Raw genomic sequence first — 14,200 nt, 5'->3', positions numbered from 1 at the left:
GGGACAGCGAATCAGTCACGGCAAAGCTGTCGTTGCGGCACGGATTCCCCGGCCACATGTCCATGCTTTTCTTTTTTTACAGTTGCGGCCGCGCTCTCCTCTATGGAAGCACCGGCCGCAACGGAAAAGCGCGCAGTCAAACCACTCCGAAACCGGCAGTTAAGTGCCACGAGTTTTGAAGCAGCGCTTTCCCGGCGGAAATCTCACGGCTTTTCGCTGTGGCCAAACCACGAGATTTCTGCCGTGAATATGCTGTGTGGTAACCCTGCCTTAGGAGGCTTTCACAAGGGACAAAAATATTGACAGAGTATTACACTGGTACAGAAAAATCCTCACCAAAATCCACACGTCTAATCTGCAGATTTTGATGCAAAATTGAAAAAAGTGGATTTCTACTGACAATTCCACATTTAGACCAGTGGCATTTACTGCCAATTTTGACACATTCTATAGATTAGGTCTCATGTGAAGGCAACCTTTAGGGAGCAGGGAAAAAATAATGTGCATGTTATGAAGTCATTTCACATGTAGGCACTGAGACTCTAGGGGCCTCACTGTAAATCAGTACACTTCCAATCTCTTACAGATGGACTCAGATTTGCTTAAAGGGGCTTCAGAGCCTTTTTTTCTTTTTTTTTTTTTAAGTAGTAAGCCATGTTTAACCCATTTAGGACCAAGCTCTGTAAATATACAGCACTTGGTCCCAGGCATAAAGCCCAGACGTAAAATTTACAGCTGGGATTGAAGCCTCCTGATTCTGTAATCAAATCAGAAGCAGGATGGGTTGGCAGCTGTCAGTCACAGCTGATAACCCAGTGGAGAAGGTAGGAGGGGTTTTTAATCCTTTCTGCCTTCTCCTTTCCCTTGTACACAACGCTCAATGAGCACCGTGTACTAAAAAGTGAAAGTTGAAGTATAACTTCCACTACGGGAACCCAGGGGTCATGTGACCGCTGGGATTCCCTGCTATAGCAGAGCTGCAAGGTTGTACTAGACCCTGACCAGCTCTGCCAGTGACTAATGTCACAACAGGGAATGTTTTTCCCTGTAACTGGGGCTACTATGGATCCCCTAGCTAATGCTCAAAAATGTTAAAAAAAAAAAAAAAAAAAAAAAACACATGTGAATGTCTACCGGAGGTCTTGTATAAAGTCATAGGGGACACATGTATGCAATTATGCTTTTTTACTATCCAAGTAAAACAAAATTACAAAAAAAAAAAGAAAATAACTCAGAGCAGACGCCAACCAAAACAGTCGCTATATGCACTCTGTAAATCCAAAACCATACATATTGTATAACGAAACATCCGGGGGAAAAAAAAAAAAAAATGAGGAACCCATTCCCATAGTATATTTATGCTAAATTAAAAAAAAAACAAACACACACACACACACACACACACACACACAAATCTTATTTAAAAAAAAAAAATGCAGAAGAGTAATAAAATTATTATACATTTAAAAAAATGATATACACACACAGCTAAAATCTCTGAAAAGTCTGGTCCTTAAGCTACAAATCCGCCTGGTCCTTATGGGTTTAAGAGGAGATACCGTACCTAAATCTAATACCATCAATTAGCCTATACCAACCCGTCCAGGGTACCCCACAGACCCGGGTTGCCTCCGATTATGCTGCCAAAGAAAAATATCACAGACCTCACTGGTTGACTGCTGAGGTCTGATTGGCTGCAGCAATTTTATTTTAAGCACGTAGGAAATAGTTAAAAAGGAGTTTTGCATAATTTTTTTTGTGTTTCCTTCAAAAATGCTTCCTCATTTACATCTACAAAGTAAGGCCATGTGGACTGCTAGAATTGTGAATATGAAGAACAGAACCATACCGCTGGAGTAGGAAGGACTTAGCTGATATAGGAAGTTGAGAAATCAACTGCTAAGGCCGTGTAAAGACTTCACCCTTCTGCATTTAGAGAGGTGAAATTTGAAAGAAAAAAAAAAAATCTGATAGGGTGTGTAAAAAAAAAAACAAAAAAAAACATTTGTTCAAATCTTATTCACATGCCTGTAAACTGAGAAAAAAATATATCTATCCTAAATAGGAAAAGTAAAGATGTCACAACTCGATTATTCAATGTTAAATGCAAAAGTATTGGCACCCCTGTGTAATGTACCAAATCTAATTCTCTAACTTCCCGATGTCGTACAAACATGAAATTCGGCACGACCATTCTTTAGGTCCTTAAGTGAAAAGTAAAGGGGTCAAAACTTGATTATTCAATGCCAATTGCAAAAGTAAGTGCACCCCTATGTAATATAACTTCCCACTGTCTTACAAGCGTGAAATTTGGCACGAGCATTCTTTAGATCCTAAATGAGGAGAATTCTTTTCCTTCTGTAATGCGAATGTGCCGCTGGCGTACATGCACAGTACAGATTTCCCCGCACAGTCACCTAGGCAATGACACGGATCTGCGATACTTCTGCAATGCTCACTGCAGAAATGCTGCAGCATGGATGGCTTCCATTGACTTCAATGTATGCCACCCTTTCGTATCTGCTCTAAAATAGAGCATGCTGCGATATTTTTTGGCACGTAGTGGCCGCACATCAAATCCACTTGTGTGCATAGAGAGGGGAGCCTCCACGCACATCTATGGGCACATTGAGCAGTGGATCGCCCTCGCCTGTTGACAAGCATGGCATCCACTGCTCAATTTACCTCGTGTGCATGAACCCCTAATCAACGCAATAATATTTGTTTAGAAAATATACCAAACTTGTAATAGGTTTCACGTTCTGCTCTGTAGCAGAGGTTAAGGCTGTACAAAATGGTAAATCCACAAATGAGTTATAGCTATATAAAGCCCAATGGAGATTTAAGAAATAATGAAGAAAAGAATTATGGATTTACGAGAAACAGGGTGAAATGGAAACTTGATGTTCACGTGTTTAATGTTAGGCTAAACTAAACGAGTTTTCTGCAAGTTTTAAAACAGTTTGTGCCAACATGCACTATGACCCCGCCCCAGAATACAGGGTCCATGGCAAACAGCAGCTACTGCAGGGGAAATGTATTGCAGGATGGCCAATCATATGAATGACACTCCTGTAATTCCAGGATGGCAGAAGGTCCATCAGAATGGTAGCTGCTCTTACGGAGCAGCTCTCCATACTGGGTCATGTGGGGTGGGTGGGTCCCTGGGTGGGCAGGTCCCTTACTCGATGGTCATATTTCCTGATGTGGTATACAAACATGGGCCATTGTTTTGGCAACTAAAAAAAGTCCCAGGTACTTCCTTTGTTAAAGCAAATACAGACGCACTACAATACTGATATTAGGCATAGCCTAAGGGAGCGTTCCACCAGTGTTTTCCACTATGCTACAGGATTCTGACTGGAGGTTCCTTCACAAGTGCTAAAACACAATTGTGATGGGACCCCCGAAAAGGAACCACTTACCGTCATTAGTGAGACGGTTACCACGTTAGTGTCCGTTTGACAAGGGTTCATTTGTTTCCGGTATATTTGGAGTATAGTAGAGTACACTATTCTACACTACATATAATGGAAACTAAAGGACCCCTTGTTAAACATCAAAGTGGTGCCCATCTCACTAATTACAGTGAATGGCTCTGTTTGAGGCTTCAGTCACAATGCAGTGTTTGGCTTTTAGCAGCATTTAATATGGGGGCGATATAGGTCTATATGCGTGAGCTCTTAAAAGGGTACTCCACTTCTATTTTTTGCATGGATGACCAACAGGTCTTCAAGAGATTGGCGATTCAAGTGGTGTGTCCTTGCCACCAATAAGCAGATTCCCAAGACGGTAGCCACTGCAGGCAGAGTAGAAAGCAGAATGCGCTGGCCATAGATCAGCTTCCACTGAATTCAGTGAGTGTAAAACATGCAATGCCAACTTAGGTTTTTGTTTGTTTTTTTTTACTTTGTAGTTTTAAATCTTATGCCCATAGCCAAAAATATTAGCAAAGCCAACACTTGCCTCTCCTATTTCCCTGTCGAACAGTAAAGCTCTGTTCGGTTTACAGGGCGTGACAGGCTGCTACAGCCAATCGCAGACCTCAGAACGAATGCAGAGGTCTATGACTGGCTGCAGCAGCCTCTGACATTCCATAAAGAAGCAGTCTGCAGCTTGTAAACACAGACCCAGAGCCGATACCGAAGCTGTGGCACTGGACCCAGGAGGATCGCTTTGTTTTTCTTTTTAATTTTATTAACTCAACAAGCACAGAATTTAGAATAAACCCTCTTAAAAGCACCTTTAAAATGGTTCAGTGAAGAGCAAAGTCATTCATTTACCTAGTACAGCACCCCCTGGTGTTTGGTGTACAGCAATATGCATGTCCACTTAATGAGCAAAATGCTGATGGACACACATGCTCACTCTCCTTACAGCTCGGTCTCTGCATAGTGGATGCGCCATATACTGCTGTCTACCTGCTTGTTAGAAGCAAATCCTCTGCAATACATGGCATTCTAGCCAAGAGGCCCGCTTCTATAGAGGAAGTAAGAAGTTTTTACTTACTCGCCGGAGGCAAAAAAAAGACAATCTGCTCAGAGACTACCTGCAGCATCAGAAGATTAGGGCTGCCTGTCCACGGGCGCGGCGGAATATCGCTAGCAATATTCTGCCACAGGGGAGCAGTAGGTAGAAATGACAGGCTCCCTGCGGAGAATCGTGACAAATTGCAGCATGCCGCAATTTGTAGCCCACGAGTCACTTTGATTATCTGCTCGTGGACTTCGGGCTGCGCTCTCTATAGTTAAATCTATGGAAAGCGTTCACTGCGTTACCCACGGCCGGATTATCACCATGGGTAACGCAGTGACACATCGCCCGTGGAAAGGAGGCCTAATAGCAGCACCACGGGGGGAAATGAAAGAGGAAAAAAAAAAAATGGAGGCAATTAAAAAAGGAGCAGATTAGGAAATTTAATTACAAACTACAAAAACCAGGTACACAACCTGCACATCACAGCAAAAACGTGCATGCATTGCTTCATGTGCAAAATGAATTTCAGCGTCTTTTCCTGCATATGCACCTATGGGGCCATAAAACTAAGCGAGACCCACAGGACTGCGATGTGGCCATGAAAGTTACTGCACCTTCCTCCTTACAGTGATGTGCAGGTTGTGTACCTGTGTTTTGTAGTTTGGAAATAAACCCCCAAATCTGCTCTTTAAAAGTGAATGCCCACGAACTGATTTCTACCGCGTTTCCTGCGGCGGAAATCCGTGCGCGAATTCCGCAGTCATTAGGTTCTATTGAGCCCAATAGCTTTCTGCCTGCCAATGCTCACATGCGAAATTCGGCCACGGGAAATAAATTGTAGTATGTTCCATTTGCCGCGGATTTACGCCACGGGAGGTCTCCATTAATATAGCATTAATGGAGACCGTGGAAATCCCCGATCACTCGCAGGCATTTTGTTGTTTGTAATCTCCCATAGCGTAAGTCTGCGGGCACATCCCACGACGCTCGTGGGCATGAGCCCTTACCCTGTATAGCAAGTTACTTTAAAACGGTTTTTGAAAGCTTTTCACAACAGAATATGAAACCTGCAAAAAGGTGTCCAAATTTGGATCTTTAGGCCTCATGTCCACAGACAGATTTTTGCTGCAGAATACGGAGCGGGTGTCCACCTCCGGATTCCACAGCAATAACACTCCATAGCATGCTATGGTAAAACGATTCTTCATGCACACGAACGAAAGCCAATTGCGGTTTCCCCTCATGGATTATAAAAAAAATAAAATCACTGCATGCTTTATTTTTCTGTGGTTCCCGCATGGATGGCTTCCATTGAAGTCAATAAAGCCGTATGACCTGCAGCCCGTCCGCAGTGCGGATTCCGCAGGGAGACTAGGTGATTTAAAAAAAAAAGAAAAAAAAAAATGTTTTAAAAACTGTACTGCTCACGTGCACAGGCACGACAGCCGACACGTCCGCACACATCCGCAGTACAGAAGAAAGACGACACAGACAGGTACGCCGGGGAAATCCGTTCAGGATTTCCCATGCGAAATCCACGAGTGCCGTGGACTTGAGGCCTTTAAAGGCACGGAATGTGAGGTGCAAAAAATAAATAAATAAAAATGCGAGAGTCACAAGGTATTATTCCATCGATGTAACCTAGTATTTAAGGTCGAAAAAAAAGGCATATGTCCATTCAGTTCGGCCTATTACCCCGCCAATGTTGATGCAGAGGAAGGTTGTTAAAAAACAAAAAAAAAAAAACAAACACTATGAGGTAGAAGCCAATTTTCCAGATTTAATGGGGGGAAAAAAAATTTCCTTTCTGATGCCAATATGACAAACCGGAATAATCCCTGAAACAACCCTTTTGAAGTTATTAAGAACATAATAGTGTATCGCTCAAAAACGACATCCAGCTTCTATGTTGGTGTAGAAACCTTCTTTGCTCTAGACAGAGGGCGCCCCCTTGTTAGTCACAGTCCTGGGGTGTAGACAGATGGGAGAGATCTCTGTATTGTCCCCTGATGTATTTATACATAGTTATTAGGTCGCCTCTCAGTCCTCTGTTTACTAAACTAAAGAATCCCAATTTTGATAACATCTGGGTATTGTAGTCTGCCCATACCAGTTATTACTTTAGTTGTCCACCTTTGTACCTGCTCAAGCCCCGATATGTCCTCCTTGAGTACCGGTGCCTAAAACTGTATACAATATTCCATGTGTTGTCTGACCAGTGACTTCTACAGAGGGAGAACAACGTTCTAGTCAAGTGCCCCAAGACCTCTTTTCATGCACCCCATAATTCTATTTGCCTTGGCAGCAGCTGCCTGACACTCGTTGCTCTGCTTTCTAGCACAGAGCCAGTTACTGACCGATCCGTGATGTGTCCAACTCGAGCGCCAGGAAGATAAAAAACACCGTTCGACGATCCTGGTCTTTGTGGCAGATTGCCCTGTCTGTCCCTCTAATAATGGAGTCGCCCACTATCAGGACCTGTCTAGCCTGCCCTGCACTCCTGTTCCCCTGCTTATTGGAGCAGACATTCCCTGGCACCCAGGGGGCATGTGGTGCTGCAGCAGAAATAACCCTTTAACGGCATCCCCCTCATCTGCCAACTTTGCAAACTTGTAGGGCTATGCCAGTTCAGGACTAGCCTCCCTGGAACTTTTCCCTCAACCCCTTCCTGTTACCCAGCTAGCTGTCTGCTCATGCTGCTCTCTCAAACTACCATCCACCCCAGCGAGTGCCTGTTCAGCGAGCAGTAGACTCCTTTCCACAATGCAAATGGATCTCAGTGTTGCAAGCTGCTCATTTAGATCCAGGATTTGGACTTCCAAATGCGCAACATGCTCACGTCTTGTACAGCAGTATGCACCCTCGAACAGCCGTTCAAGGACTGCATTGTCAATCATGGAGCATATGCTAAGTGGAAATCATACAATTAGATTAAATAAATACAAAAATTAGTAAAATTTAAAATAAGCAGTAATTAAATAAGTTAGGCCCAATGTCCACGGGTGGATGTGACTTACGGAATCTGCGTGGAAGATCTGCAAATAAAGCCGCCCATAGAGATACATGGGCGTCCGTAAGTGAAAAACAAACGCAGAACGCTCCATTTTACTGCGGATCCGCACAGACTGCTTCCATTGAGGTCAATTGAAGCCATCCAATTAGCGTTTGGGCCGCGGATTCCATGAGAAAGGAGTTAAACAAAAAAAAAAAACCTTCCACTGCACACATGCGGCGGACGGTGCTTCTGCACACATCCGCAGTGAAGAAAAGAGAAGACCCCGACGGGTAAGTAAAATCCCACAGTGTTCACAGCACGGACAGGATCGGATTCCGCTGCGGGCTCTGAGCCGCCCATGGACATGAGGCCTTACTCTTCCAAAATCTCTGAATCCAAAGTCACTAAACCCAAGACACACACTACAGTTATAGGAAAGCCAAGCACTCACTCAGCTCTCGGTTAATACAGCACTTAGTTTTGCAGCTTCAGTTTGGAATGGAATGTAAGTACATAAGAGCTCATTTGCTGCGGTACAAGTTACTGCACTATCGTGTGGCACATCTAAACGTACCAAACAACTTTAACTAATTTTCTTCCAAATACAATAGGGATTTTTTCCCCCTTTCTATAAATTACAGAGACAGCACCCCTCTTGTGAAGAGGTGGAATCTGGTTTTGCAGGTCATCAGTAGAATGCCTATCCATATGAATTCGTTCCCTTCTGAAGTCCTGGTAACAGGCAACAATTTCTAAACCAGCAATAGTTTGAAGAATTGTTCCAGGCATCTGTTGGATATTTTTCTAGTGAAGTGAAGTGGAGACCCGCACACTTGGCATGTATTTACTGATCCTGCCAGCAGTGTCTACACTGGGCAATTATCTTTGGTATCAATCACATACAAATAAAGGAGATAAGTGCACAGTGTAATCCGGCAGATTAGAAAGGGAAGGTTGCTTGGATAAACACCGCTTTCTGCCACTAGAACTACAGTAGATACCAGCAGGGTCTTTGACTGATCATTACAAAACATCTAACAATTAGGAAGCAGCAGTCACTTTAGGAACATTGGCTTTGGCTTCTGGGGCTCATCGAGTACGGCAGAAAATCAAATTACTGTAATATTGAACGGTTGTCTTGTATCTGATTAGGTGAGAAACAAACGTTTTCAGGCAAAACCAGTAGTTTTTAGGTCAAAAGTTACCAATGGCTCAAAATATATAATATATCTCTAAGCCTGCTTTATATCATGTGCATACATGGCCTTTTACGTTACAAGAATTACACTAACCACAGCTCTAATAGGTTACTCCAAAAACTCTGTACAACGTTACTGAGGGTTTTCTGAGGAAATCATCCTTAGGCTGGGTTCACACAGGGCGGATTTGCCGTGGAAATTCGTGCGGAATTTCGCCGCGGCAAATCCGCCTGCAGCCGCTAATCCCGGGTTTAGCCAGCCACGTGGACGAGATTTCTCAGAAAATCCGCTGCGGTTAATCCTGCAGAAACCGCGGCTGCGCCGACCGCAGCATGTCCATTCTTTTTTTCTTTCCGCTGCGGCTGCGCTCTCCTCTATGGGAGCGCCGGCCGCAGTGGAAGAGCGAGTGGCCGGGCCATTTCAAAGCCGCCGCAGGTTTTTCCGCGGCAGAAATCTTGCAGTTTTTGCTGCAGCCAAACCGCGGGATTTCCGTCGGGAATCCGCCCCGTGGGAACCCAGCCTTAAAGGCAGATTCCAGAACTTTTACTATGGGTATAAGCGGTAGAAGGAAAGAAAAAGCAGTAGCAAAACCCAAGTTGGGACCCACTGGGTACGGGGGGCTGTTATATATATATATATATATATTATATATATATATATATGTCTCAGATAGGTAAAGGGTGCTATCAGATAACACTTCTGATTTGAGTGCAAATATGATGGAGGTGTGGGAATAACAATCATGGTTCACAGCGCAACCATCCAAAACACAAGAGAACATGATAGCCAAATTCTCTTTATTAGTGAAAAATAAATAACCAGCTTAAAAAATGTTTCAGGGTAAAGAATCCTTTCATCAGTTTAGCTGGCAAGATTAGGGTTTAGGACTGGTGTCGAGTGTGGTACTAACTGCAGAGAATTGCTGCTCCACAGCGCTGATGAAGGGGGTTCTTCAACCTGAAAAGTTTTTTTTTTTTATTGCCGATTATCCATTTTCACTAATAAAAAGAGAAGATTAATTTTACATTCTCTCAGTTTGGATGGTTACACAGTGAACCACAATTATTCCTTCACCTCCATTTTACTATTGATAACCCATCTTCAGGATAGATCATCAATAGTTGATCGGCGGGGATCCGCCGCTCAGGACCCCCACCAATCAACTAATCATCTGACCCGCTGTCAGCAGAGTGGGCTGGATGTAGTCATTAATAATCTGGCTGTAAGTGCAATAGCCAGCTTCACACCCATTGAAACCAAGGGGAGCGATGCCTTCTATTAAATTTCCGTCTCTGACTGCAATGAGGAGCCATAAGTGTAATAGGAGGCATTGCTCACATTGATTTCAATGACAGTGAAGCCAGCTATTACACTTCTGCCCCTGACCACCAAAGACGACGTCCAGCCCACAGCACCAACAATCAGTTGACCAACAGGAATCCCATGGGGCGGGCTCCCGCTGATCAACTATTGCTACCCCAGGTCATCAGCAGTAAATGCCCAGATACCCCTTTAATGAAGTGTCATATGGAAAGACCATTCAGCAACATATGTAGTGCCCATGGTTCTGGAGGATGAAGCTGTAGAGCCTCCATACAGACTATAACATTTATTCTTTGCACGAGGTGCTATTTTGTAACTATGAAGATATGATTTTTGGTTTAGCTGTGTGTTTAATTTTCACCCTCTGAAGCATTTACAGGTTTGCTCGGACGTTTGTATCAGTAAGTGATAGAAAATATGAGAGGGGAGGCTTTGGGAGGTGACAGGATGCCTTTATTCATCTTCTTGCCAAGAGGAGTCATGTGTGGGAACCGTACTTCATTCACAGAGAATAAGATGTCCACCCCAATACCTTCATCATCAATCCACTTCAACGTGATAGGCTGTCCCTCGTGTAGACTGCACATCTCCCTGACTTCCTCGCACAGTTCATCATAACTCATCGAAGCTCCCAGGCGAGTGATCAGAATATCTCTGCAAAAAAACAGAACACGCAACAGATGGGTAAGACAAATTGATGTTGGAAGGAAGAGTCAGAGCAATGACATTTACAGCTCACGGTGTGTTATAATCTTCTAGTGATATCATCACAACACTTACAGGATATTAATTCCTGGAATGTATCTGCTCCAACACGGCCCACATATAATAATAGCACATGAAACTTCATAAAAGCTCTCGCGCAACATATTACTCTCTGCTGTAAAAGTGTTGAAATAAAAAAGGAATGAGATTTTTCCCCACCTTGAGCCAGTATTTATTATAGAGGTGGAAAGGAGTCTGGTATACAAAGGGTTGTGGTCGTCGCACGGTAAAAATAGGCAAAATTCAGTTTCTCAGGGGATAAGTTCCCGAGCGTTTATTTAATAGCCGTATTAAACTTCTAGGCATATATGTGGCTTCAGATGCAGTCCGGGTAAGCTTACTTTTACACGGGGTGACAGCTGCCCAAGTAATCGCTCCAACGAGGAGATACAGGGGATATTTGTCCCGTGCAAACACGGGACCTTAGAGGGCAAGTGAGTGTGACTCATATTTGTCATTAGCACTTCGTTTTTAGCTCAGCTAAAGTCGGACGACTATCATCCTGTTTAAAGTGGGTGGGTAGTCATTCATCTACGAATGGCTGCTAGTTTACTGTAAATTGAGGCGGGCGGGCAGAAGAGATCTCTGGCTCCATTCACTGAACTGTGTGAAAGCACCGGTGCAATAGCAGCCAGGATGGCTGTCGGGTACAGAAGCACTAATAGTACCCTTATGCAAAAGAACATTAACTTCAGTAACAGGATGGGGGCATTTTCTTACTTTCCCCAAATCTGCTATCATATCTATAGTTCTCACCTGTTGCAATGCTAAAGTTTTAGGAATTATTCATATGGGTAAAGCCATCTTTTTTTTCAAGAGGAAAAGAAAAGGGGGAAAAGAAAAAAAAAAAAGGAAGGAGGGGTGGGGGGGTTGAGACACACCAACACTGGAGTGTAGACCGATACTGTCCGATGACCACAAGTGCCCAACATTTCAGGTCTCATTTTCATCATGGCATGTGAGTAGCCTCTTTGGCCGTTGCAGCTTCACATGCTATCCGTGGAACACATGGATATGACAAGCACCCTTTTGAATATGCCTTTGGGTTGCTCATATGCATATCTAGGATTCAGAAGAAAGTCCCCGTCCCAAATGCCCCATATGCATCAGCTCAGCAGAGCATGTATGAGTTTTCTATGTAGCGAGGAGAGCCACTGCCAGAGGAGTCAGCCTCAACTTCCAAAATCAAGAGGTCAAACGTCATCTGCCATAAGGGAAAGAGTTGGAAGACCTCCATACACATTAGACGGCTGGCTGGTCCCACCAACCTATATCTAATGTGTAGGGCAGACCTTAGGTCATGTCCCCATAGGTGAGTTTTTTGGTTTATTTTTTTCTTTAAATAAAGTCAGCTCACACTGATCTATAAATTGGGAGTCCCCAGAATAGGGATCAGTGCAGGCTATAGAAGCCAACTTATTCTGTATAGCTTGGCCAATACATGTCCCTCTTGACCCTCAAATACACATTCATGCAAAGCTCAGTCAAGTGTACATGTGTTCTGAATAAGGAGAGTGGAGTAAGCCGCTGTCAGACACCTTTAGCAGCAGCTCATCTCCTACGGACAAAAGAATTGGGCATGATGAAATCCAACAATCCAACAGCCGATCCTCCTTTCCCCTCCAACATCTGTCGTCAAGGGAAAATTAGGATGCCACCACACCTCAGATGGTCTATGGGTTAGGGGAAAAATGAATCGAATACATATGACCAGAACAAAAGTTTGGCAACTTTTTTGTTAACGTGAATTGCAGCTACCCAAATACTTTACTGCACTGCGAAGAGAAAAATAACATTTCTACAGCAATATATTTCTAGATGTATAGAGCAGTGATGAGCGCATACGTGTGGGGGGACATATTGGTACTTGTCCATATCAGGACAACTGCCTTTTATATAGAAAACAAACATGAAATTTCCACTGTAAAGCAAGATGAAGCTTTTGTTGAAGAATATAGTAAAAATATATAGCCCACAGCAAAGCGCTACATTTCAGGAGTTTCCATAAAGGCAGGTTGATATAAATAGAAGCTATAAAGCTGTGAGTGCAAAAAATTCCCAATAAAAATAAAAAAATTAAAGAACACCATGTGAGAACAAAGTGTAACCAGTCATGAACCGAGGCCTCAAATTTTAAAACCAGTTGAAAAAGCTTTTTCCTGTTACCAGCAAGTGATGTATTGTTAGGCCTATACTCAGGTGCCAATGTGCATCGATGCAGTAAAAAGTTGGTTTCTTAAGGCATAAGGGATGGCTAAAAACATTTCCACTTCTATACATGTGGATAATTGTTGCTCCTCGTAATAGAAGGTCACTTACTTCATTTCAGGAGATTTTGTTCAAAAGTTATTATACGCAAGTAGGTTTCAGTTGTCAGCATAAAAAAACCACTGGGGGCATCGCTCGGCTGAAGCCGGCTAATGACACTATTCTACATAATTACACCTAAGTAACTTATTAGGAAGAGAAAAAAGGGAAAGAAAAAAATCTCTGGGTATAATAAGCTCTAAATTAACTGCGTTACAGAAAAACGAATAAAGAGAAATAAAAACCACAATGCGCAAAGTCTGTAAGAAGTCAGGGGTCCGTGACTGCACAGCTTCTATACAAACCGCAGATCCCAAACGGTTACATGAGGGCCACACAGCCTGTGTAAGGAGACTATTGTAGTCAATGGGAATAGAGTGATGCGAGAGTCACATGTTAACATGTACGTACAGATGTAGCAAAGATCATGTCCACGGGGAAAATCAGGCCCGCTACGGATTCTCCATGGAGAATCCGTAGCGGGTCCCTCCTGCCCCGCGAACATGAGCGCTGAAAATAAGAATAAACTTACCCGCAGCGGACCGGGCAGATCTTCTCTTCTTCATGGCCGGATCTTCTTTCTTCGGCCGGTGGATGTGCTCGGCATGCCGGCAGCGTGCCGCGCGCATGCGCCTGGCACATCCGCCGGGCCGAAGAAAGAAGATCCGTCCGTGAAGAAGAGAAGACCTGCCCGGTCCGCTGCGGGTAAGTCATTCTTATTTTAGGTCTCCCACGGATCCGGACGGCTTCCATAGAAGCCTGCGGGAGACCCGCACGAAAATGGAGCATGTCCATTTTTTTTCATGCTCCATTTTTTTTTATTCACTTTTATTGACCAGCCGCGGGTATTTATCTACCCACAGGTGGTCAATGCATCCCTATGGGATGCAGATCCGCATGCGGGTGTTCCGCTGCGAATTTTAAATCATATTTTCCCCGTGGACATGAGGCCTAAGGGTGTTGTCGCACAACTGACATACCCATCCATAAAGCTGGGTCCACACTGGGCTGATTTCCAGCAGAATGTCTGCAGCGGGCATACTGCTGTAGATCAGCCGTGGAATGTCAGTCTCCAAACCCGCACCACATCTGCAGCGGAGATGGCGATAAAATTGACATGCCGCAGGATTTGAAT

General features: G+C 43.8%; 1 protein-coding gene across 2 annotated transcripts in view; it reads right to left on the bottom strand.

The window, feature by feature from the left end:
* PRKCZ (protein kinase C zeta) overlaps positions 1–14,200 on the bottom strand; it is a 196,715-nt gene that overhangs the window by 159,593 nt on the left and 22,922 nt on the right. For both annotated transcript variants that reach the window (XM_066606840.1, XM_066606841.1), the window contains one exon: positions 10,526–10,647. In XM_066606840.1, the coding sequence (XP_066462937.1) occupies positions 10,526–10,647 (122 nt within the window). The remainder of the gene's footprint in view (positions 1–10,525; positions 10,648–14,200) is intronic.

Source organism: Eleutherodactylus coqui, chromosome 6 (genome assembly GCF_035609145.1).
Source record: "Eleutherodactylus coqui strain aEleCoq1 chromosome 6, aEleCoq1.hap1, whole genome shotgun sequence".
Taxonomy (NCBI): domain Eukaryota; kingdom Metazoa; phylum Chordata; class Amphibia; order Anura; family Eleutherodactylidae; genus Eleutherodactylus; species Eleutherodactylus coqui.
The sequence above is the reverse complement of the archived record's forward strand: the minus strand, read 5'-3'. Positions and strand labels throughout refer to the sequence as shown.